The sequence below is a fragment of the Parasteatoda tepidariorum genome, chromosome 8 (assembly GCF_982258835.1).
Source record: "Parasteatoda tepidariorum strain Cologne lab strain chromosome 8, Ptep-v5.0, whole genome shotgun sequence".
Lineage (NCBI taxonomy): Eukaryota > Metazoa > Arthropoda > Arachnida > Araneae > Theridiidae > Parasteatoda > Parasteatoda tepidariorum.
The window spans coordinates 7,977,526-8,003,683 of record NC_141762.1 but is presented as its reverse complement, the minus strand read 5'-3'; the positions used below and the strand labels follow the sequence as shown (position 1 = coordinate 8,003,683).

Here is a 26,158-nt window from a genome sequence, read left to right as displayed (position 1 = left end):
AAAATATTCCATTTCGAGAACGATTCTCCGACTTATCTAAAGTGGAAAAGACGGGAACGGCTATAAGTTCGAAATTCTTTCCCCTAATTGAATTTCAGATGATAATAGAGGTCACTAATTTCCGACACCTTAAAATTCTCTGCTGGGGGCTAATTACTTTAATGAGAGTGCCCCCCCCTCCTCCTCTAAACAGATTTCTGCCATCAACTCTTCTTTACTAATGCAAAAATGGAAACACCCTCTACATCGCTATTACAGGAAATTCTACCAACCAAATCACCTCATCCCTCGACGTCATCCTGAAAGGTGACTTCTGATTGGCTCTCGGGGACCACGGAGAAGGGGGTGGGCAAATCAGAGTGATGACTGTATATATTTTAGTCATGAAGTCTGTTATTGTTTTGTATCGGGTGAAAACATAGTCTCTTCCCTGCAAAGATTTAAAGAAAGTTGACACACAGCAGACAAGGAGTAGCGATTTATTTTTTGATACCCGTCATGCATGCATTGATGCAGATGAGGTATCCGATCCAAAACTTGGAGGTATCCATTTCTCCTTCCGGCACACCAAGTCCACCAACTTTCACATTCGTGAACCGTTATTACGATCCACACAGATTGCAAAATAATAATAATAATAAGGCGCCTTTCCACTCACACAAAAACAGTCCGAGTATGACGGGTGCCAGGGCGGCGCCAAAGATATCATCGAGGAAGCTAGATTTCAGTATCGAATCCATCCTGGGGCTGGATAAGTCCGATAAGTTCAGCCCCGCCGTCAGCCGCATCTGTGAAGGCGATTGCCGGGAAGCGAGATTGCTGACGCCGAAAACCTCTTACTCGGTGGCCACGGTTTATCCGGATGCTCTTGAAATCGGTAAGTTCACTCTTTTCCATAAATTTTATTTTATTTTATGACCGTCGTTGAACAGCCGACTTAATTTTCGAGTTTACGACTACTAATGTGCAACTACGTAGCCTTGTAATTTCGAACCCAATCCAGAAGACAAGGGAACTTCTGGATCAAGTATTAGGAGAAGTTTTTCTTCGTGGAGGACTATTTAATGCAATTAACCCGCATTTGCGTTACATGGAGAGGTAAACCACGAAACCCTCCCGCGGTTAGCCCGACAGCAATGGGACTCTAACCCATGATCCGTCAACCTCTGAGGATATTTAACGTCATCACTGTGGTTGGTGCTAGCCGGGCATGGAAATTGTATCTACCAGACACGACGGGGATTCGAACCTGGTTCACCTCATTGCTGTCCTCTGAGTCACTGCGATTCCTTTCCATAAACTGAAGAAAAACAAAAGATTCTAAACCTTTTTTTAAACGGTTAAGCTTATGATTTTTCAAAGAACAAGAAAATATATATGTTACCGCTAAAGCTCGAAGGCCGTTAATATCACTATTCTACACCTTCACTATAGTCGTTGGTTAAAGTGCAGAATTACAATTTGTCTGGATAAAGTGCAGTTTCCGTATCGTTAAAGTTCAAAAGTTTGTTTCTCTCATTCTATCAATTTGCTGATTGTATTTAGTGACTCGATTCTTCAGATATTGAAAAATAAATAAATGACATTACGTGAATTTTCTTGTAATAATATTCTAAATCGTTTGATTCTACGCATATTTTTTTAAAAACGATTGATGGTGGTTTCTATCATTTAATGTGTTAGTTGTGTTTGATTTTAATAAATTGATTCCTTAGACACCAAAAAGTAAATAAATAATATTTCCTTGATCATCATAATATTTTAAACCCATTGATTCCTTATATTACATTTTTTTAAGTGATTTAACATTGATTCTTTTAACAAATGTGTTAATTGTTGTAACTAAAATATAGTAAAATCGATTTTACATATTACATTGGGGTTACTTATTACCCTTAAATTAACTTAATGTTTTTTTTTTCGCTATCCAAAATATCAAATTACTACAGTCAAACCATCAACATATTAGTAGCTAGAAGTTCTAGTCACTTTGAAAACTACAATACAAAGAATTTAAAGTACTATTATGATCAACGAAATTTTACTTATTTATTTTTTGGTGTCTAAAAAACATAGTTACTACAATCAAACAATTAACACATTAGCTGATAGAATCCATTATCATTCACTTTAAAAAATATACAGAAAATCAAAGGTTTTAAAGTATTGTTAGACTCCAGGAAATTAACATAATGTCATTTATTTATTTTTCAATAAATTAAGAATCCAGCGAATAAATATAACAAAACACATTTATTAATCAAATGAATCTGCAGATTTTCTGGGTTTGGTACATATTAACGGCTTCCAAGCTCTAGAGGTAAAAACCTATTTAATGAACCTAAATTAAAACATGATATATCAAAATGGAAATAAAAAATTAATTTATTTTTTAAACATGTTTAAATAGGTCGTGCTAAATTTTGACGTCTGCTTCTTATCCATCAAATTTCAAAATGAGCTTCTTTTTTTTTTTTTTTTATAAAAGGATCCATCACACAAAAATCTTAAAGATGTAAGGAACTGTTTTGTGATTTAAAAATTTAATGCTATTAGTTCTCGTTAAAACGACGAAAGAATTAAGTTTGCATTAAAGCTGGAAACGCGCGATAAGATTCCATTTTGTTTTTTAACTCTCACTGAAAAATCAAATATAGTGTTTCAAACTTTGGGTGTCTTTTTTTTTTTTTTTACCTCATATCAATTTTTTGCAAATTTTCAGTTTTAAGACTCAAAAGCGAAATAAAAACATGAAATGTGGAATCTGTATTGAGATATTTTAATTAAGTTTGTCTTCAGCTAGATAATTTTGCTTTCAATTCGGAACGCAAGTGCAAATATCGATAAATATATTTAATCAAAAATTGTTAAGATTAAAGCTTAAACTTCCTGAAGCTAATTTGAGTACAAATTTTATATAAAACGTAAAGGATAGAGAAATGAAAGTTTTGGGTGTTAAGACACAGAGCGAGGTTCTCGTTTATTATTAAAATTATTATCTCAGATTTGAAAAAAAAAATGAAGAAGAAAGGAAAGCAAAGCTAAAAAGTTAATGAAAAGAGAAATAGAAACATCATTTTTAGTTCCTGAACTTACTCAATTACTATTTGTACTGGTTCAGTTCAAAACTGTGTGCAAATATTTGGCAGATATATAAGCTAAAGAAAAATAGATAATTCTAAAAAATTCCAAATAATGCACTTTAATTAATTGGAATTTTTTTAATTAAAGAATTTAAGAGACAAGTAAAATTAAAATTTATAAAAACAACAAAAAAAAATTCTTAATTTAGGAAAATTCGAGTTACTTTTTTACAGACTGTAGCGTAGGCGTCGCATCAAGGGAAGCACCGTGAGTACCCAATAATTTTGGAATTTTTTTTAAACCAATTACCTTTTTGAACTCAAAAATCCTCTACAGCTATCCTTTTATTTTAAAAGTATAAGCCTTAAAAAAATCAAATATTTTCGATAGCTTCTATTTAATTTAAAAGAATAATTTTATGGTCATACATTTAATGTAAAGACTATTTTAAAAACTAATTAAATATTTTTTTTTACTTGTTACAATTCGAACTTAATGATCTCAGTGAAACAAAATTTAAGTATCTTTTTCTTCTGGTTATAATTGTAGCTAGCAGCCATTTAGTTCAATTATATTGATTTTTTACAAATACTTTCCGCCAAAAGTTTTTTAGTATTTACTTTAATTTATTAGGACAAGACACCCGTTAATCCCCTTGGTTGCCTTTGGATCATCTCTCTCTCTCTCTTATGTATATATATATATATATATATATATATATATATATATATATATATATATATATATATATATATATATATATATATATATATATATATATATATATATATATATATATATATATATATATATATATATATATACATATACATATATATATACATACTACTACTACTAATAGATACTAGATTACTAGATTAAGCCGAATTTTTTTTTCTTCATAATTTTGTCTGTCAGACTGTGTAGAATTTATGAAGGTTTTACTGCAGATTGTGTCTCCAAATTCTACTTCCAAGCAAGTATTATGTAAGATCTCTGGATTATGGCTTTGAGACGGTAAGAAACCAATGTTTTGAGAGGGTGTTCACATTCTGGAAAAATGTAAAAAGTAGTGACAAATATTTTATGGGGATGTCGTAAATGTTATAGGCTTGAATTTCCTATCAGTTTTTAGGTATTCAGTTGGTCTTCTGTAACGCAGGTGCTTAATTCACGACTGATGATCACGATAGTTAACTAAATATTTTAAATGTGGCAAACCATTCTAAATTAAATACAACTTCTTTACAAGGGATCGATGTTTCGTTCAAATTATTACTTTTTCCAACCGCAGTTATTTACATAATTACCAAAAACTTGTACTCTTATATTATTGTACCGTCATAATTAAAAGCAAACAGTCAGATATGAATTATTTTATTCCTTGATAATTAAGTAATATTTTTGCAAGGCAAAAAAGCTGGTCTTTTCTGAAAAAGGCCAGGTAGAAAAGTTATTATTAAAAAAAAAAAACTACTTTCGTTCAAAAAAGCTGGTATATTTTGATTATTTAATATTTTATATTGCATTATTCAAAAGTAACATACTAGTAAATAATTTAATTTAATTAATGACTATTCAGCAAAATGAGTAAAATATGTTATAGTAATTTTGCTTTCTCATAAACGCATACATAGATAAATAATGAAATTGTAGCTTCCTATTTGATTCAAAACCAGACAATTTTGTCTGAAACTGTTCTAAACCTATTTTAATCATGTTCCAATTCTTTCTAACTGTGCTTTAAATTGATTCAGAATAATTATTTTTAAAAATTGTGATAATTCCATGCTCTTTGTACGAATTTGTATTGCTAAAAAAAAGATAAACGATTAGTTCTTAGTGAATAATACATTCGAGAAAACAACAGCTTTTTCTGAGATTTGCTTTTTTGCTTTGTTTTGTTGGTATGCAGGGTGTTCCATTAAGACTGCCCCTAATATATAATTTTAAAATCACATTAGAGGTCAGAAATAAATAGATTCCAAGAGGAAACGCCTTTACGCCTAAATGAAATTCATGAGACAAATAACATTAGAGCCTGTTGGATTGTCGGAGGAAACAGAGATTAAAAATACCTCCACTTGAAACGATGCTTAGAGTTATGCAGTACTAAAATAATGTGCTTTTATTTAGCCATTTCTGAGCTAAACGTAGTGGCTACGTAAATTGTTTTTGGGAACTAAATATTTAAAATCTTGTTTCGATAAACAAACTAAATCTAACTTCCGTACGCGAGAAAAGTATTTTGTTAAAGTTATTTTTTTCGCCAACTGCAATTTCCAATAGCAATAATTTTAATAATGAACCGCAGAAGTTTTCTCGTCCATTCAAACTGGTTCAGAAGTTTTTTTATTCCATCTACCTCAGTTGCTATTAGTAAAATTTCGAAATATTTTTATTTTATTTTTCATCTTTACTTTTTATAACGTTTTTTTTCCTCCGCAGTTTATTTGTAAATAATAATTTGCGCTTTAAAAATTATTGAGAGTTAAACCAAATAAATTAGACCTTGAAATTCTTAGCCCATTAAAGACTGATTTTTTTTATATGCCGTGACGCAAAAAAAAAGCTTCTATTTAACTAAATGAATATTTTCTTCTGTTAGCTACTCCTTGATTTTTGAAAAGAATAAAAACATTTGCTCGATGTGAAAAAAGTTCTTTTTAATATCAGAAGAATTCTCATAATTCCCATGACGTCTACAATACTGGAAGAGTCTCTTTCAGTTTTTGACATTTTTTTTTACATTTCTCAATAAATACTTAAAGGATTATTTCGTAACTTTAAAGGTGTTAGGTTCAAGCGATTTTTCCTTCTTAGCAGTAAGATTTAAAGCTTTCAGAATTTTGGAAGACCTACAATAAATTACGGAAGAAAACAAGTATTTTGAACACCTTATGACGGAAAATCAGGCAATAAATTGGTAACTTGTACCGATAATTTTAGGTGTTATTTTTAATAACTTTATAAAGTTTCGCAAACCTAGAGTAAATATTTATGGGGACATGGACATTTTTATTGCCCGGTAGCAGAGTGGTAGCGCGTCGTGCTCCTGGACTCGATCCTCGGGCCGGGCAAGGTTGACTCAGCCTTTCATCCCTTCAGTGGGTCGATAAATGAGTACCAAGCATGATCGGGAAATAAACACTGAGGGTTTCGTGTTCGACTGACCACCTAACCGGAACATCTGCTCCTGCTCCCCAGAGCCCAAGGTCAAGAAAACTGCACAGTATGCCTTGGCCCTCTATGGGCTGTCGCGCCACTGAGTTTAGTTTAAAACTACCTTTTTCGCCTTAAATTTTTTGTACTTTAATTTTATACTATTTATAAAATCGTTGGAATTAAACAAAAATTTTGGAGAAAACTGAGATTAATTACAAATTGCAAAATTTTCAAAAAAATTGTCAAAAACTAAGCACGATATGCACGAATATTTAAGCTAGTTCCTTTGCTGAGCATGCACAGAAAAAAAGATTTTAAAGTTTTTTTTCATAATTTTGTACGGAATTATATTGTGAACACCCTATTCCAGAAAATTAATCTTGTAACTTGTATCGATTACTTTAGCTGTTATTTTTAATAACTGCATAAAGTTTCATAAACCTGGAGTAAATATTTATGGAAATACAGATATTTTTTTATAAAAAATCAATTTTTTTACGTTGCACTTTTTTCCATTATAACTTTATAGATATGGATGGAATTAAACAAAATGTATAGATATAGATAGAAAATTTATAGATAAATACTACAAATTTCATCTTGTAGTATTAAACAAGATTTATTAAAAATGAGATCGCGATTGAGGGAGGTCACCTCCCATAAAAGAATGTTTTCTTCCTCTATACCCTCAAAGTTTAGTTTCCGGATGATTATTGTAAAGTATTATCATTTGTTATTAAACTTCGTCTTATGATACACAATAAAATTGGGGGAAAACCCCTTATAATTTTGAGCTTTCTTTTGAAAAGTACAAAAACTACTTAGAACATTTCTTCAAAATTTTTAAGTATGTACAAAGTATTCAAATAAAACTTTTATCATTAGTTGCACAATATAATTCCGTACAAAATTATGAAAAGAAAAACTTTTTTTAATTTTTTCAGTGCATGGGCAGTATAGTTAAATACTCATAACTTGCTCAGTTCTTTACGAATTTTTTAAAATTTTAAATCGACAATTTTGTAATCAATAATAAGCTGCTCTAAAATTTTTATAATTCCTTCTATATCTATAAATTTTGTTTAATTCCATCTATATCTATAAAGTTATAATGGAAAAAAGTGTAACGTAAAAAAAATAATTTTTCATAAAAATTTCTATATTTCCATAAATATTTACTCTAGGTTTATGAAACTTCACGTAGTTATTAAAAATAGCAACTAAAGTAATCGATACAAGTTACAAGCTTAATTTTCTGGCATAGGGTGTTCAAAAATACTTGTTTTGTTTCGTAATTTGTCGTAGGTCTTCCAAACCTCTGAAAGTCTTAAATGATATTGCTAAGTATGAAAAATCGCATGAATTAAACATTTCTAAAGTTACAAATAATCCTTTAAGTATTTCTTGAGAAATTTTTAAAAAAATGTCAAAAACTGAGAGTGTCTCTTCCATTATTGTAGGGTAGTGTATATCACTCTAGGTCAAAGTGGGTTTTATTCTATCCGTAACAAGCGTTAATCATCTTCAACATAATTATTCTACATAAGAGAAATTAAGGCTTTTGAATTCTACCAACAAATTAAAGTGCATTCAATTTTAATTATCTTTTCGCTCTAAACATATATTTCAGGAAAGTTTGGTGCCTAGAATTTTAGGTCTAATATTTAATTCTAAATTTCTCGATTTTTGTGTATTTATTTGCTAATAAAATTTTTGTTCTAAACGCATTTTTGATGATAGATAATCATACTTTTGAATCAATGCTACCTTTTATTAGATTAATAGAAATAGCAATTGATAATTTTTAGAACTTCAATGGAGTCTTTTTTATAAAAATACAAAATAATTACCGTATATTCCGGCGTATAACGCGCACCCATAATTTCTAATAACTTTTTTAAATTTTAAGATATACTCTTCGTATAACGCGCATGAAAATTTGGATTGTACATGTGCAATATCTCGTCTAGTATCAATAGAAAACCAGAAAGCCTTCTTTTAATGTGGGACATGTTTAGGTCCCACCTTACAGATAATACAAAAAAATTGTTGAACGAATGTAACACCGATATGGCAGTTATTTCGGGCTTATTGACACCATTAGTTCAGCCATTGGACGTATGCTTAAACAAACCATCATTTAAAGCCAATTTAAAAAAACAGTGGAACACTTGGATGTTGGAGGGCGAGAAAACCTTTACGAAAAAAGGACATATGCGTCATGCAAGTTTGGAAACAGTGTGCGAATGGATATTGAAAGCATGGGATGAAATTAAGCCTGAGATGGTTAGAAAATCATTCAAAAAATGCAGTATTTCAAATAATCTGGTCGGATCAGAAGATGTCTGTTTATTTATGGATGAGGGTAACACAGATCATGAAGACGAAACAGATTGTGATGACGTGCCTGAAGAAATAACGGAAGACGAATATAATGAACTATTTATGTAATAACGAAAATCAATAAAGTATATAGGTAAAGGTATGTTATTTCTTTAAAATAAAAGTATTTTTCTACATTTAAATTTTTTTAATATATAATTTTTTATATTCGGCGTATACCGCGCAGCCGTAAATTCCAATGTTATTTTTTGTATTAAAAGTGCGCGCTATACGCCGGAATATACTGTGATGACGTTAGTCGTTTTGGATTGGTAGTTTAATATTGAAAGTTCACCCCTTTCTCGATTTTTTTTTGTGGTTACTTTTATTATCGTTAAAAACAGCGAAAACTAATTTGGATAATGCTACAAAATACTTTCAAAATGCAAATCACGCAGAAATAAGAAAATTATAAAATGGAGAAAAAGTGTAATACTAAACTACCTTTCAAACAATGCACAATTGTATTCTTTTAATCATGTTAGAAAAAAACAATAGAGATTATAAAATAACACGTGCCCTATTTTTCTCATTCTGATTGGCTGACTTTTTTTGTATTTTATATTCTTCGAAATTGTGAAATGGATTAATTATCCACCATCAGTTTATTTGCAAAAATTAAATAAAAATGACTAAAAGAAAATTAAAAATTAGAGGACGACAGCGGAAGAAATTCTCTTTCACTTCCATTCGTCATTCAAAATCTATTAAGTTTAGGGAAAAGGGAGTTCGAATGAACCTACAACGAAACATGAAGTTCTAAATGCCAAAAAAAAAAGAAGATAATTTTTAAGTATCAAAGTACAAACAATTTATGGCAGCTTTACGCAGGATTACGCAGTAGGGAAGTTCCCTTCAAATAATTCGTTTGCACTTTGATATTTTGAAACTATTCTTTTCGGCATTTGGAGCTTCATGATTTACTCTTAGGTTCACCCGAACTCACTTTTCCGTAAACTTCATAGATTTTGAATAAAAAATGGAAGTTCTTTTCCAATAATTAGTTTGCACTTTGATAGTTTGAAACTATTCTTTTCGGCATTTGGAGCTTCATTATTTACTCTTAGGTTCACCCCAACTCACTTTTCCGTAAACTTCATAGTTTTTGAATAAAAAATAGAAGTTCTCTTCCAATAATTCGTTTGCACTTTGATAGTTTGAAACTATTCTTTTCGGCATTTGGAGCTTCATTATTTACTCTTAGGTTCACCCCAACTCACTTTTCCGTAAACTTTACAGATTTTGAATAAAAAATGGAAGTTCTTTTCCAATAATTAGTTTGCACTTTGATAGTTTGAAACTATTCTTTTCGGCATTTGGAGCTTCATGATTTACTCTTAGGTTCACCCGAACTCACTTTTCCGTAAACTTCATAGATTTTGAATAAAAAATGGAAGTTCTTTTCCAATAATTAGTTTGCACTTTGATAGTTTGAAACTATTCTTTTCGGCATTTGGAGCTTCATTATTTACTCTTAGGTTCACCCCAACTCACTTTTCCGTAAACTTCATAGTTTTTGAATAAAAAATAGAAGTTCTCTTCCAATAATTCGTTTGCACTTTGATAGTTTGAAACTATTCTTTTCGGCATTTGGAGCTTCATGATTTACTCTTAGGTTCACCCGAACTCACTTTTCCGTAAACTTCATAGTTTTTGAATAAAAAATGGAAGTTCTCTTCCAATAATTCGTTTGCACTTTGATAGTTTGAAACTATTCTTTTCGGCATTTGGAGCTTCATGATTTACTCTTAGGTTCACCCCAACTCACTTTCCCGTAAACTTCATAGTTTTTGAATAAAAAATGGAAGTTCTCTTCCAATAATTCGTTTGCACTTTGATAGTTTGAAACTATTCTTTTCGGCATTTGGAGCTTCATGATTTACTCTTAGGTTCACCCGAACTCTCTTTTCCGTAAACTTCATAGATTTTGAATAAAAAATGGAAGTTCTTTTCCAATAATTAGTTTGCACTTTGATAGTTTGAAACTATTCTTTTCGGCATTTGGAGCTTCATTATTTACTCTTAGGTTCACCCCAACTCACTTTTCCGTAAACTTCATAGTTTTTGAATAAAAAATAGAAGTTCTCTTCCAATAATTCGTTTGCACTTTGATAGTTTGAAACTATTCTTTTCGGCATTTGGAGCTTCATTATTTACTCTTAGGTTCACCCCAACTCACTTTTCCGTAAACTTCATAGTTTTTGAATAAAAAATAGAAGTTCTCTTCCAATAATTCGTTTGCACTTTGATAGTTTGAAACTATTCTTTTCGGCATTTGGAGCTTCATTATTTACTCTTAGGTTCACCCCAACTCACTTTTCCGTAAACTTTACAGATTTTGAATAACGAATGGAGACGAAATAAAATTCCCTTTACGCTATGAAAATAGGTTAAACAATTTTCTGTGAAATGACGAATGAAGCTCAGGATTTCCAGTTGTTCATAAATATATTGCCTAATATAAAAAGGATATTAATTGCTAATAAAATAATGACAATAGGATGATTTTTTTTCAGCCTCTCTCCTATTGACATCTTTAATATCTGATAGCTTAGATAGGTAGTTCATCTCAGACCGCAATAAAATCAGCCAACGAATATAAATCCACGGAAACAAATCCTTTCAGCGCATCCCCCCACCCCTACTGGTGAAAAGAAAGAATGCTTATAACTTGTCAAAACACTTGACTCCAATATCAGGGTTTTGACAAATTGCCCGTCTCTAAAGCTAAACGGACGTCAATAAGAAGGGGGTTCGTGTCATCCCGCCAAGGGTTACCGTAACAAATGAGACCCTCACATCCGATTTTCATCGCCAAGCTAGAGATGTTAGACAATATCGAAAAGCGTCGGCGAATTTTTTTATTTTTGACGTAGCTCGAAATGTGTGTTTAAGAAAATGTACATAACTGCTCGTTTAAAAAATACACTTTGTTCAAATTACGTAGATAAGAACAGTGGTCGGAAAAACTACATTATTTTCGTAGTTTACTACAACTACTTCTTTTAAAAAATGTAGTGACTACAACTACTTTGTTACAAGTGTAGTTATCCCCAACTACAACTACTTTTTTAAAACATGTAGTGACTACAACTACAACTACTTTCTAACAAATGTAGTTATCCACAACTACAACTACTTTGTTACAAATGTAGTTATCCCCAACTACAACTACTTTTTTAAAAAATGTAGTGACTACAACTACTTTCGAAATGTAGTCACTGCTTCACTACTTTAAGGAACCGATCTGTGTTCGAGAAATTAATTTACACCTATGCTCTAACTGGTTTTGAATATTAAGAAAAATTGTCATATTAAACATGAACAATTGGGTATAATATGAAAAAAGCACAACTACTTCTACTTACTAGGAATAACATTTACCTTTTAGTTTAATTAATAAACTGAGTTTTAAATATGTTTACTAAATTCATAAACTTCGGTAAAACAACAATATAAATTATTTCCAAAGGAACTAGACTAATACAATTCCAGCCTGGCGAGTAGCGACTTATAAACAAGACACTTCGTTTGATGCTTTTACTTGTTGCTAGAAATCAGGTTCGCAGAAAATGCTGTTTACTAGTTAAATTTAGTAGGAATAACGCGATCTGTGACGTAGGCTACAGTATACCCAATTATTTAGAAATATTTAATCATGCTTAAACGAGCCCGTTTGATATTCTGAATTTTTTTCTTCGAATTTGTTCATTTAATTCAACTTTTTATGCCCTTCTCGCCAGCGAAAATTTAATTTGAGAAATGCTATAAAATTATCAATTACTTGCAATTTGGTGAAATGTTTAATGCTCTTTTATTTCCTTTAAGAAATGAAGTACATCAATGATATGTTCCCCTCCTTTGAAATAACATCAATGTTTTACAAGTGTGTACATTCGAATGTGAAAGTGTTTCCAAAGTGATAAATTATATAGTGTTCGTAATGGCTAACTCAAATATTAGAAAACCAAAACGAATACATGGCGTTTCATAAATCCTGTTAATTTGTAACCTAATTTTTTTTAAGAAAATTTTCAACGTCCCTCACAAAAATAACAAATAATGATTTTTTGTCATTCCTTACATTTTTGCTATGATACACTTCTATATCCAGGGCTTTGAGTTATTGAAAACATACCTAAGAACGAATGTACTTATTTTAGAAATGCAAACATTTTCAGCGTTTGCATAAAAATAAATTCAACATATCATTTTACAATTTGAATTAAATTGCTAAATAATTTTTTTGATACATCTTAAAAAAATTTCAAACCAGAGATGTTACTTATGAATACAATCAGGTCAACCTGCAGTTCATCAACTGTTTATTTTTAAAAAAAAAAATCTATACTGAGTTAAATATAATTCAAAGGCGAATCACAGAGTTATAATTTATAAGTACGCTATAGAAAATTCAAAGTGAATTATATTTTAATAAAATTGCTTTGAATGGGCCAAGATAGCCTGGTTGGCAAGGCTCTGAACTCACGTTTGTGAGAATGGGGGTTCGAATCCAGCAGGCCGAAGATGTTAAATTTCTCGGATCACAAAGTCCACCATTTTCCCATTACAAATTATACCTTTTGGACTTTCTGCGTCCTTAAAATAAATCTTATCACAAGGATATTAAATTTAATTGAATTTACAGAAATACCTTTCGATTGATTCACGTATGCCAATAAATCAGTTATTGGTTCACCAGAATACTTTTAAACAGAGTTCTCAATTGTTGCAGTCTTATTATAAGCCTCACTCACGAGATGAGAAATTTGGTAGTGGGTTAAAGTTAGTCCAGAAATAGTTTACAGACACTTTTCAACAGCTTGAGTGTAGAAGAGTTTAAAACGCTTGGAAAAAAAAGGAAAAAAAAGACATCATTTGCTGGATTGTTTTTCTTCGTAAGGATCAAGTCAAGAATCGAAAAATTAATATAAATAAACACTATGCAATAATTATAAAGCACAAAACTAGAAGCCGTATACCAACGCAATTAAATCCGTTAAAACATTTCCATTTTCCTTTTATCATTATTTGTGGTAATTTCCTGTGAGTTAAAGTTTTTTGACAAAGCAAAATACGTTTATGGAAGTTCAATTCATCAGAATAAAGATTAACTGTACTTAGTATCATTAAACATCGAAATCGATGCTATTGGTTATTGATAGCATCAATATTGATGGTGGAAATCCACTTATTATTTGAAATAATGATAAGCGAATTATTGTTGAATAAAGATTTATGATGAAACGCGAAAAATGTTTTTACTGTTTACTTCTTATTTAACTGTAACATGTTCCATTAAATATAACTATAGTTATGAGAGAAATGTTCTTTTATGACTTGTTTAAAATATGGTTCTGAGTCAAGTGATCTTTTCAAAAGCGACAACTAACGGGTGATAAAATTTCAATATTTTTTTTTCACATTTAAATAACAATTTTAACAATAAATTCAAAATAAATGCTAAGTCTTTAAGGTAATAACTTTTTTTGAATTCAAAGTTCCACATAATAAAATGTCTTTTTTTAGAAATGTTCATAGAATCTTTATTTCAGAAATAGTCCAGTCTATCAGGTAGTTTTTTCATTCGAGTTGATCTTCATAACGGAATAAATGGAAACTCACCTTTTCTGGAGACATATTGGTTTGCGTTGATGAAATTACCTTATAGTTAAATCAATCAACAGTGGTCGGTGATTTTCTTCTTCTTTGCATCTGTATTAGATTGTCTTACATCTGGAATGTTATTTGCTGATTGTTGATTTTGCTCCTCCTCATCTGAGACATGAAGTTGCCTCTCTACTTTCATAAGATGTTGACAATCTCGTTTTGGAATCCTTTCGTTTTCAGTATAGATTTCACATGATTTAGGAGCTACTTTCTTCACAGCTTTAATTGACCACTCTTTCTTACCTCGAATACTGACAAGGGTCATTTTTATTACCGTTGGTATTTCTTCTTTGAACCCCTTAAGGGGTTATAGTTATCGACCATGCCAACCTTCATCTATCAAAAGGTATCTAAGATAAAATCAAGTTAACATGTCTTATGTAATAGTGAATTCGTCTTTAATATTTGTAGTGGTAGTTGGGTCCAACCTTCTTTGTTTTGACTTGAGTACGTAGGCAATCTTTTTATCTAATTTTTGTTCACCAGACGTTCAGTGGGTGACTTTCTACCCACGTTCTAAGTCTAATAAAGCAAGGTAGAAATCTATTTTAGAGTCTTTGTTTTTTTCCCCAACAATCTTTTAAGCGAGGCGTTACTGAGTGTTTGAAATGAATAACTTTTAACAATTTGAACTTCTCTCTCTGCGAGTCCATTATACCTTGTAAAATGCAGACTAGATGCGATCAGTTTGAAATCATAGGAATTAGCAAATTTGTTGAATTCTTTAGAGTCAAATGCGTTACATTCTCCCTTCGAATGTTTTCGGAAATTCCATGTTATGCAAAAATATTTAAGGTTTTGATTGCAACATTAGTTGATTCCTTAACTTCTGCAACTTCTGGGTAATTCAAATTTGAATCATAAACAACTAACTAATATTTTCCATTGAAATAAAATAGATCAGTTCCAACACAATCTCATGATAAGTTATTTTCTCTTTGGTTTAAAGGTTCTTCTTGTTATCTGTATTGAAAGTTTTGAAGCGTCTCACATTTTTAAATTTTTCTTCCAATGTCCATATTCATGTTTAGATAAAATATAATTGTTCTGTCTCTCCTTTTCTCTTTCTTAATTCCCTGATGTCTTTCATAAATTTTTTCATTCTTATCTTCTTTCATCATTTTAGTAGAACAATCTTATTTCCTTTCACGATCAATAATAATTAAATCTTTTTATAGGTGAACGTCTTTTTTGATTAGATTTTAATTATAGGAAATACCATACATCTGCATATAAAATTGTATGATACTTTTGTGATTAATTTTAAACTTTCCTAGTTTCCTTTTAATGTGCAGCGCGATACCACAAATTTCATTTTAAACAAAAAATTAAAATGCAGCCAAATGGGCAATATTTCAGCCACTGTGGCGCCCACCCTCTTCTCTTTTAGCACTTGAAAGGGGGAAGGACAGCTGTTAACGCCCCTTTATGGTCGTGTGCCGGGGAAATACTTCGCGGGTGTTTAACGCTGATTCACAACATAACAAAAAATGTGGAATCAATGGAAAACTATGAATTACAAGAATGCGTACAAATCGTTTGAGATAGGATAACAAAAGGATTGGGTGCTATTGAGTTCAAAATGGGTGCTCTCTCTCCCTTCTTTCCGATTAGTTCTCAGTCCTCCATTTATACGGGACATTTTCAAATTACTGCTCAACCGAACGGGCAAGATTAAATTTTAGAAAAATCACTCCAAAAAATATTCATATGAACCTCCTATTTAACTTATTATCAAGGAGTCTATAACAGGTGCAAGTATTATATATATATATATATCCGACATTTTCTTAAATTTCTCACGGTATACTCAGAGGATTATTTTGTAATTTTAGAGATCCGTATGATTTTTGCAGAGGTTTGAGGGACCGACGATAAATTACGAAGGAAAGCGAGTATTTTTCAACAGCCTATTCCAGGAAATTAAGCTTGTAAATTGTATCTTGTAAGCTAATTTCTTAAACCTAAACATGATTATTTCATGCGATTTCTCCTACATATCAATTAAGTGTAAGGCTTTTAGAGGGACCGGCAATAAATTATGAACAAGAAAAGAAATTTTTTGAACAACCTACGCTAAAGAACATGATGATAAGCTTATATGGCTGATGTCGATAACGTTGGTTATTATATGCAATAACTGTACAAAAATTCGTAAGCCAAGTTTAAATATTCATGAAGGTATGGATGCTGTTATATAAAAAAAATTAAAAAAACTAACAACGAGATGTGATAGTAATAAAAAATTAAAAAAACTTATTTTATTAGGGTTTGATTCGATATAATATCGATGTTATTTTTAATAAATCTTGCTTAACAGTATAAAATTAAATTTGTGGAAAACCCCTCACCATTTAAAACTTTCTTTCCAAATTAATAAAAACTATTTTTTAGCATTTCAAAATATTCAAATCGAGCTTTTTTTTTTGTTGAAGAATATTAGCTGAGAACAATATTAAAAATAGCTCTTACTAAAAACATCACGTTGAATGCTGTCCTTAAAAAAATAAATAAATAAATAAAATAAAAATAAAAGCATATATATATATATTTCGCACTTTCTCTGAATAAACATACCCGTTTTTTCGACGAATTAAGATTTTTGACCCCCAAAATAAAGGAGGTAGTAGCAATCTGGAAAATATGGTCCCAATTGTTTGGGCAGGGGAGAGTTCCAAAGTGTGGACCTCTTAACGTTGATTTTGCTTTTTACGTATTTCATTATATCTCGAGAACTTTTTAATCGAATTGAAATTTTTTGCACACAATCATAAAATGCATTTATTCAAAGATAATTCCATGCAAAAAATGACTTTTAGGGAAGATCTATTATTTTTTATTATTTTATTAAGTAATAGTCGAAGAAAATTTGAATTATTAGGTATATAAAAAAAAATTTTGCATCATTTCAAAGAGCATAATTTTACATGACGAAGTACAAAATTTGAGGATAATCAGTTGAATAGTTCATGTAAAATTGAATTTTAAATATCTAACTTATTTCACTCCCATGAGCCATTAAGATTGACTCGTAGAACGGGAAGATCTGATCATTAAATCAAAGGTTATTCAGGATGGTCCGTTTTTGTTTCTTATTTTGCCCATTGTATATCATTGCTTTTAAGCTATTTCAATTAAATTGTTTATCACAATTTAATCGATTTTCATATATTTGTTATTTCAGACAAAAAAAGCAGAAATGAAGAGTCTGATATCGACACTAGGTATACATTACTATCATCCACAAGTTCCAACACTAAACCTTCGAATTCGAATCATCAAAAAAGTCCTCCTCATCACGGAGTGGGCAAAGCAAAAAGAATTCGAACTATTTTTACTCCAGATCAACTTGAAAGGCTCGAATGTGAATTTGAAAGGCAGCAATACATGGTAAGAAAGTTTTATTTTCTTTCGTTTGCTTTAAGTTAATTTTCTCGTGATTAAGAAATTTTGCCAAAACTTTGAATAATGTATTAAACTTTAAGATGGGAGTTGGCGATAAAAGTTTTAGTGCAATTTAGAATCAAGATAAGAAATGAACTTATTATTTTCTATCGATAATTTATGATATGTCTCGATAGTTTATCTTGACTTAATTTGATTTATTCTCGATAACCACCCCCTGATCGCTCTGCTCTCCGATACCTCTGTAATTGATTATCAATTATATGTACAGGGGTTGATTGATTATCAACCCCTGTAATTGATTATCATTCAGAATTGTTTACTTCTTCTAAAATGTCAATATTTTCTACGAAAAACAGAACATTTTGGTTTCAAAATATTCAATTATTAATATAAGAACATTTTGTTGATGTGTTTTTAACGAAATGGACGAGGAATACAGACATGAAAATACAGACAAGGAATACACATTATGAGATTCAATACGAAGAATAAGTGAGGAGTAATTTTACTCCTTGAAGAGAGTAATAAAAATTCAAATAGGGAACGGTTTTCATCGTTATTCATTAATTCTTTTTTTTTTCCTCAAAAATTCTCTATGGATGTTAAGATTTATATCTGGATAAAATGGACTTCAACTCTGCAATTGCATTTCAGCAAACAGTAAACCGAGAATTTTTTTTAATGCAAGTTAAAGAGTTAATAATTTTAGAACTAAGAAATGAATCGTAATTGTTTTTATTTCATCTAACTCTTTGTTTATTTTTCTACACACCCTCATAATTTAGAGTTTCCAAGTAGTATAGATTTTGAGCATCAAAGTAAAATATACTACAAAGCAATAAAAAAAAGCGAGCAGAAAAATCCTTGTTTAAAATTGCAATAACTTTTGAAAAAGTCAAAATTTCGAGGAAAAAATGTCTGTGTTAAGTTTATAAGCAAATACAAACAAAGCAGGCCAAATTTCAATTTAGTCTCATTCCTGAAATTTTAGCCATGAAATCCATGAAATTTTAACCTCATAGTTAATAATTTTATTTATTTTAATTTCAGAAACAGTAAAAAGCTTAAATTATATCTTAAATCGGATTATTCAAGTTCTGACTAAGTGCAAATTGACAAAATAAATTTCATTTTCTTTCTTCAATGAGTCTAAAACTTCGTGAATGGATTAGTAATTTAGAATTTTGCTAAAACATTTGACAAAATAAAATTTCCAGAACATTTTCTATATCCCGAAAATTAGGTTGTGGGGTTGAAAGGTCCATTTCTGTAGTATAGTGGACATTTAATCAGTCTATTGGTGATGATTATTTTGTGCTTCGATGCGTTCCTGCTTTTAAATGTTTCGCATCATAATTCTGACCACTTTCAGGTTAGCTAGAGCACTCAAATATCTACCGGAGTTCCGTGTCTGATTGAACAGCGAATTTCTATCGTTTTTAGACAATTACAAGCAGAATTCACGGATAATTTATTGCCAAATGTATATATATATATATATATATATATATATATATATATATATATATATATATATATATATATATATATATATATATATATATATATATATATATATATATATATATATATATATACGCCAAACAACAAAATTTGTCGCTAACAGTGGAATACTATGTACCAAATACCTGGTTACTCTTTTAAGTTAATAAAACAGTCTTTATTTATTTATTATTATCTTTTTAAATATAATGAATGTTAACTACTTTTATACTTTGTTATTTTTGCAAAAAAAAAAGAGAAAAAAAAAAAAAAAAAAAAAAACCTTTCCAACTTTTTTTTAATGGAATACCTGCAAGTGACGTAGAGTGGGTATCTCTATCCTGATTGGTTGTTGTAACGTGGCATTTGTTTACGTCAGCAACTGTTCTTTCCATTATTTCGAATAAGCAAAGCCCATCAAGTAGCAATTCTCTTAAATGGCACGTTCTATATTCTTTCACAATGATACTTTCACAAATATTGCAATTCTTATTTCCCATATATTTCTTACTTAACATAAAGACATGCATGAAGCCACGTAGAACATAAAATAAATAATCAGGTGCATACACATAATCACAATCTAATTGTCATGTGCACAAAACAAATCACGATTACAATAAAATATGTAAGCAAATAATAAATCTAAGTTAAGTAAAAGATGTAGATGAGAAAGAATTATATTTCATCAAATTCGATGTGCCATATGGAGCTGTATTTAATTTACATTCTAACTTATATGGAGAAACATAGCTCAACTTCAACACGCCATTTGATCAGCTGGCTCTGACGTCATAAGGCACATGTATGAATATACTTGATCTTCTTCTTCTTGAAGTGCAAGTACCCAATTCTGAGTTCTAAAATAATATTTCAACATTTTTTAAATTTAACTTTTTGTTTCAATTCGTATTAAACATTCACTGGTTACAATATGAAATGATTCAGTATCAACTTAGTGGAATTCGCGCCAACTTTCCTAGTCGATCGGATTTTACACCAGTATCCGTAATTCTTAAAATTTTTATTTTCCTTTGTTCTTTTTTATTAACACTGTTTTTATTAACTATGTCGGCAAGGAAAATAAAACGCCATAGTTTAAATACCTTACACTTAAAGCAATACGATGATTTTGAACTATATAGATAAAATCTTGCCACGAAGAATTATCTGGGCTTCAGAACAGACAAATAACTTAAATATTTTAAAAGTTATTAAACATTTTTAAAAATTGCCAAATTGGTGACATTTTTCCCCCTAGATGAAAATTATCAAAACCAGTGCCTTATTTTCAGTTTTTTCAAATTTTTATGATCCCAGGCAATGCAGCATTGGAGTAAGCTTTTAAATATTAAAAAATTTTATCACAAACGCATTTTATTTTCACAAAACTGTGGCTTTTCTTCATATTGACGTTTTGTGCCATTTTTAAAATAAGCATTGACTTTACATAAGCTAAACTTGACATAACAATCACGAGTAACAGTTGCAAACTCACATATTATTCGTAAAAATAGCATATTATTCATTAAATATTACAATTGAGCCTTTTAAGAGTTTCCGTTGTATCAGTTAATATGTCAAAAAAATCCTTTTATTCCATTTTTAGGTGGGACCAGAGAGGATGTACCTAGCTTCAGCCCTCAACCTCTCAGAGAGCCAGGTTAAAATATGGTTTCAAAACAGACGAATAAAATGGAGGAAACAACACCTCGAAATGCAACAAGCGAGATTGGCGCAACTGAGAGAGGCGGAAACGGTAGAGAATAATGAAAGTGATTCGGACCAAACGGCGAAAGAACAGTCGCCAAATCATTGGGAGATCATGACAGAAGACAGAAACTGAGATTTCTCTATAATCATTTCTACGTTCATCAGATTGAGACTTCGTTATCGACAGTTTTGAAAATAAAATCAAACGCCATCTTACAAGACACATGACTTTAGTTACATAAAGCTAAGAAGTTGATATTTAAAAACATTCTGTAAATGTTTCGAGCTTTTTTCCCCCTACCCTAAATGACTAGGAATTGTGTTTGCGGCTTTAATGAGAGTTTGGATGCTCAAACACTCAAATAATAATTCCATTTTGGTACGCTTATGAAGAGGTTGTTTAACCAAAAACGTTTTTACAAAAATACCCTTAAGAAATACAAAAGAAAAAAAATCTAAGAAAACATCACAAATATCCTTAAAAGCTTTCGAAAACATCTATGTGCATGAGCTTTTCTTTAAATTATGAATCGTAACTTGTATTCATAAATTAAATAAGGAAAAAGAAATAATTAAAATAAATATGCAATTTATGATTTAAATCAAACTTAAATAAACACCTCGTAAAGATAAATAAGAAGTAATTAATTTGTTGTTACAATTGTGAGAATATTACTATTCAAAAACATCAGAATTGCATTCGATTATTAAATGTTCTTTGATATCCTCAAAGTTGAAAAATTAGCTTTTGCCCACAGTTTTGTACCTTGAGAAACTATGTTCAAAACTGTACAAATATAACTAATTATGGAATTAAATAAATAAAAGAAAGAAAAAAACAGTATTCAGTGTAAAATGTAAACTAATTTATAAAAGAAAAATTAATTCGCAAAAAACCTTCTTTTAAAAAAAAATATGATTCAAAATTTATATAAAAAGTCATTACAAAAGAAAAAGTCTGAAAAATGAGAAAAAAAATGATTAAAAAAACTGAAAGTAATGTCCTAAAAAGAAAAAAAACGTCAATCAAAAGTTTAGAAAAACACAAAAACAATAATAAATATAGTAAATTTATCATCGACATTCTACCCTTTTTAAATTTAATAAATAAAAATAAATAGATAAATAAATAAAGTAAAATTGCGCATGCAAAAATTCATATAATTCTTTGCCTATAATCGCTAATTTAAAAACTCTTATAATTTAAACAAATGTACAATTCAGAGAAAAGTTTTTTTGTGTATACGTTATTAATAACACCGCATACAAACACAAACTATTGTTGTTTGTTTGAACTAATCTCTAAACCAGGCAGAAAAATATGTTACTTATCGGTGATTTGTTCATTTATTATGTTTATGAGTGTGAATTTATACATTAATTTAAATTATAGGTTTGCACAATTTTTAGAAAAACCCAACTATTTTTGTTAATTAAATTTAAAAAAAATAAATTAAGTAACTTAAAAACATATTCACCATTTTTACGAGTTTTATGACTTTAATTTCTTTGTTGACTGAAATTATTTGGACGATTAATAAACAAGGCTAAAACAAACGATATGCACAATGAAATGTGAATTTCTAGAAATGATTATAGTTACATAAGGTTCTATCTTTTCTAGAAAAATAATAACATCTAGTCATTTTTGTAAAATACTGTATCATATTGTAAAATATTTCCATCATTTCTCAAATGACTTTCGTGACTGTGTATCATTCAATGAATAAATTCATTTTGTGCAATGGAATGACTTATTTTAAACTTTAAAATATGAAACTTTGATGTGCATTGAATCAGTCTGAAAAGGTAAAAGCATATACTATTCATCCGATTCTTAGAATTATTTTATAGCCGTCATTGAACAGCCGACCCAATTTTTTGGGTATACGACTACTAATATTCAACTCCGTAGCCTTACTATTTGGAACCAATCCAGAAGACAAGGAAACTCCTATGTCAGTACCTCCAGAGGTATGATTTGTTATGGAACATGGAGGACTTTGTGACTAGACAAATTTAAAGTGCATCCGTCACCATTTACTACACGGGGAGTCCCCCTCCTGCGGGGATAGAACCCGCAACCTCTTGAACATGGGCCCAGTGCCCTACCAACCAGGCTATCCCGGTCCGATACTTAGAATTAGAAAAAAATAGTTTTTTAAGGAAATTTTTGTTCACTATTTTATGTAAATTTGTATTGTCTACTCCGAGCTACAAATATTACTAAAAGCCAATTTCGTACATTCAGGCAACTAGCAAAGATAACGGAACATGGAAAAAAAATGTTATAATAATTACAACAGTATCTTGATTATTGCATATAAATTTTAACAGGACGATTATTTGATACTTATCTTAATTCTCAGTGCTGGACAAATTTACTCCGAAAAAACTTTCAGAAAAAATAATCTATTATCCGCTGCAAGTTAAGAAAAGACCATTGCGGTATAGGATTTAAGAAATCATTCGCTACATCATATAGTTTCGTTTTATTTTGTTATCAAATTATACAAATATGCTTTCAAAACAATTGAAAAGCTTCAAAAAGTTAAAAGCGTCTGTCAGAAATTAAATTCGTGCTATCTTTTACGATACATATCATACAATTATTAAAAAATGGTTATAGTTTCGAAGTTTTACTGAAATCCTAGACTTAGCGTCGTAATTCGATAAATAAAAGAAACAGCTTTATTTATCGGATAATAAAAGAAACAGCTTTATGACGTTGCAAGAGCATTGGATTCGATTGGACCACTAAAAATGGCGCGTCTTATGCTGATATGCCCTTAAAAAATCAAATGCGTTTTCGAGGAATTTTTACTTTTGTTTCAATAGAGAAGAAAATCATATGCAAGAAAATCGTATGCAAGAAACAATCTATATTATATAAAACGCTAATACGTACGTATGTATGTATGTATGTATCAATAAAACCGATGATATTTCTTTTCTCGCGCTGGCAACAGTTTTCATTTTTAATTGATTGGATTCGGCGCGCAAGAGCACGTAGTGAGCAACCAGATAACAATAACCAGAGTGAGCATTATCAGGTTGTTCAATTCAGATTCATGCACTAAAAACATGGCAATATTTAATTTAAACTCAATTAGGAATTAATTAATTAATTGAAGTGAGAATGCTTTAAAAGGCCGCTGTTGAATTGATATTTTTCTACTGGGAGCTACCTAAACGTCTAAAAAACGTTTAAGTGTTTGTATTGAATGCATTGAATTTTTTTTATATTTCGCGTTTATTTATGCATTGAATTTTCACGCTTTAAAATGCAGAATATTAGTGAAGCAATATTTGATAATTTATTTTGCTAATATGTTTCTTATTTAGCTAATGTTTTGATTTTTTCACCATGTACAATCTAAATAGCTAATATAGTTTTTTAAAAGCCAATAAGAACATTGGTAGAATTCTTCTACATAAGTACAATACTGTGTCTTTGATGATAAAATACTATGTCTTTGATGATAATATATTATGTCTTTGTGCTAGAACATTGTGTTCATTGGCGAGCGAGCGCAGCGAGCCATGGTTCACGGCGTGAACCACATAGGATTGCGTAGCAATTCTCGGGGGTTGGCGAGCGGTAGCGAGCAGGGGGCGGAGCCTCCTAGTATTTATTATTCTTTCATCGGTTTCTTTAAATGCAAACAGAATGACGTATACAATATTACAATATTTAGACATCATTTTTTATTAATTTTTATAACTTGTTAATTGAATAATAGTTTTTTCTTAACTTGCAACAGAGTATAGAGTTTTGCAATATGCCTAACTGAACAATTCCTAAGATTTTATTGTTGAAAAAAGGAGGGGGGGGGGGAAAGACAATATATCCAATGTCCAACCAGTAGTAAGGATTATTACCGCAATGGGCGCTGTACGCATTTGATTGAAAAGAGTTGCTATTTTGCAATGATTTGAAGAAAAAATGTCCCCCCCCTCTCTCTCTCTTCTCCTCCTTTTCTGCTTCCTTTCTTTCTTTCTTTCTTTTTTTTTTTTTTTTTAATGTCTTACATTAGAGTAGAAACTCTCTGTACACTTCTCCGTTATAAATTTATAATCGATGGATTTAGTCCAACTCGGTTCAATATTTATCTACAAATCTAGAAATTCTCTTTCTTTATACTTTACGTACAACGAGCAAAGATTCTCAAAATGAACTCCATTGGGGAAAATGTTCGTGTTCGGAGTTCGTAAATTTTTTTTATTCCTTTTTGTTTGTTTGAGTAGTACTGGGCAGTTGTAAAAAGCATATCTATACTTGAAGCACAGACAACTATAAAGACTAAATTCAATTCATAGTCAAAATTCAAAAGTAAATTTATAGTTTTGCATTAGCATAATTAACATCACAGAAGTTTTCTATAAATACCTAAAAAAAATTTAGAACCAAAAGAACTAACTTTAGGCATTCATGAAGTTAAGCCAATGTTACACCATAAAGAAAACTATTTTTTTTTTGTAATAGCGTCTAGATGTTTACAAAAAAAAGTAACAGTATAAAGTTTAAGCAAGACAGTTACTATCCTTATAGTAAATGGCAGCAGTGGGCACTTTACAGAGGGAATTAAATTAAAGAAAAGCAATGATGTTTGTCCAAAAAAGAGTAACTGCGCTATTATTTTACAAAAAAAGAAATAAAGTACCTATTTATTCTTCCTCAAAATATATTTTCTTATTCTTACTCAAAATATATGTTCATAATTCCATAAAGCATTTTTGCAACAAAACACCACATTTTTTCAAACAGCGTAACGATGATACATTGATTACGATTGTCTGATGTCCTAAAATTCAATGAAAAAAATATTGCATTGTTATATTTTTTTTAGGTAGAAAAGTGTTTTACAGAAGTAGTGAGTTGAACATTAGTATTAATAGAATTCAAAATGAACATGTGATCAATATTATTGTTCCGTCTAGTTTTCATAAGTACCCGGTTGCGTATTGATCATTTTTAAAAAAAAAAAAATAAAGGGATATATATGAATTAAATTGTTATACGATTTATTATAACATGAATTAAAATTTTGGTACAACCTTATTTTTAAAAAAAAAAATTTAATAAGAAGAAAATTAACCATAACAGTGTTATAGCATGTCATAAACTAAAACGATCCCGTTGAACCTTAAAAAAATTCTTCTTTTTTAAGGTCCTAATTTTGCGTGTGTCGGCCTGCAAAAGTAAGCGTATACAAGATGTCTCATATCAAAT

At 30.1% G+C, this 26,158-nt stretch overlaps 1 protein-coding gene across 1 annotated transcript; it reads left to right on the top strand.

Moving 5' to 3' along the window:
- The first annotated feature begins 385 nt into the window (after positions 1–385).
- LOC107450472 (uncharacterized) lies at positions 386–21,945 on the top strand. Its single transcript, XM_016066273.5, has 3 exons — positions 386–877; positions 17,486–17,691; positions 20,822–21,945. The coding sequence occupies exons 1-3, from the start codon at positions 499–501 to the stop codon at positions 21,056–21,058; spliced, it is 822 nt and encodes a 273-aa protein (XP_015921759.3). The 5' UTR covers positions 386–498; the 3' UTR covers positions 21,059–21,945.
- The last annotated feature ends 4,213 nt before the right edge of the window (positions 21,946–26,158 follow it).

Bases quoted from the DNA above. Each gene is read 5' to 3' on its own strand.
- LOC107450472 (XM_016066273.5), top strand. From the start codon at position 499: ATGCATGCATTGATGCAGATGAGGTATCCGATCCAAAACTTGGAGGTA. The intron at 878-17,485 runs GTAAGTTCACTC...TTGTTATTTCAG, and splicing joins TCCGGATGCTCTTGAAATCG to ACAAAAAAAGCAGAAATGAA. The intron at 17,692-20,821 runs GTAAGAAAGTTT...TTCCATTTTTAG, and splicing joins TTGAAAGGCAGCAATACATG to GTGGGACCAGAGAGGATGTA.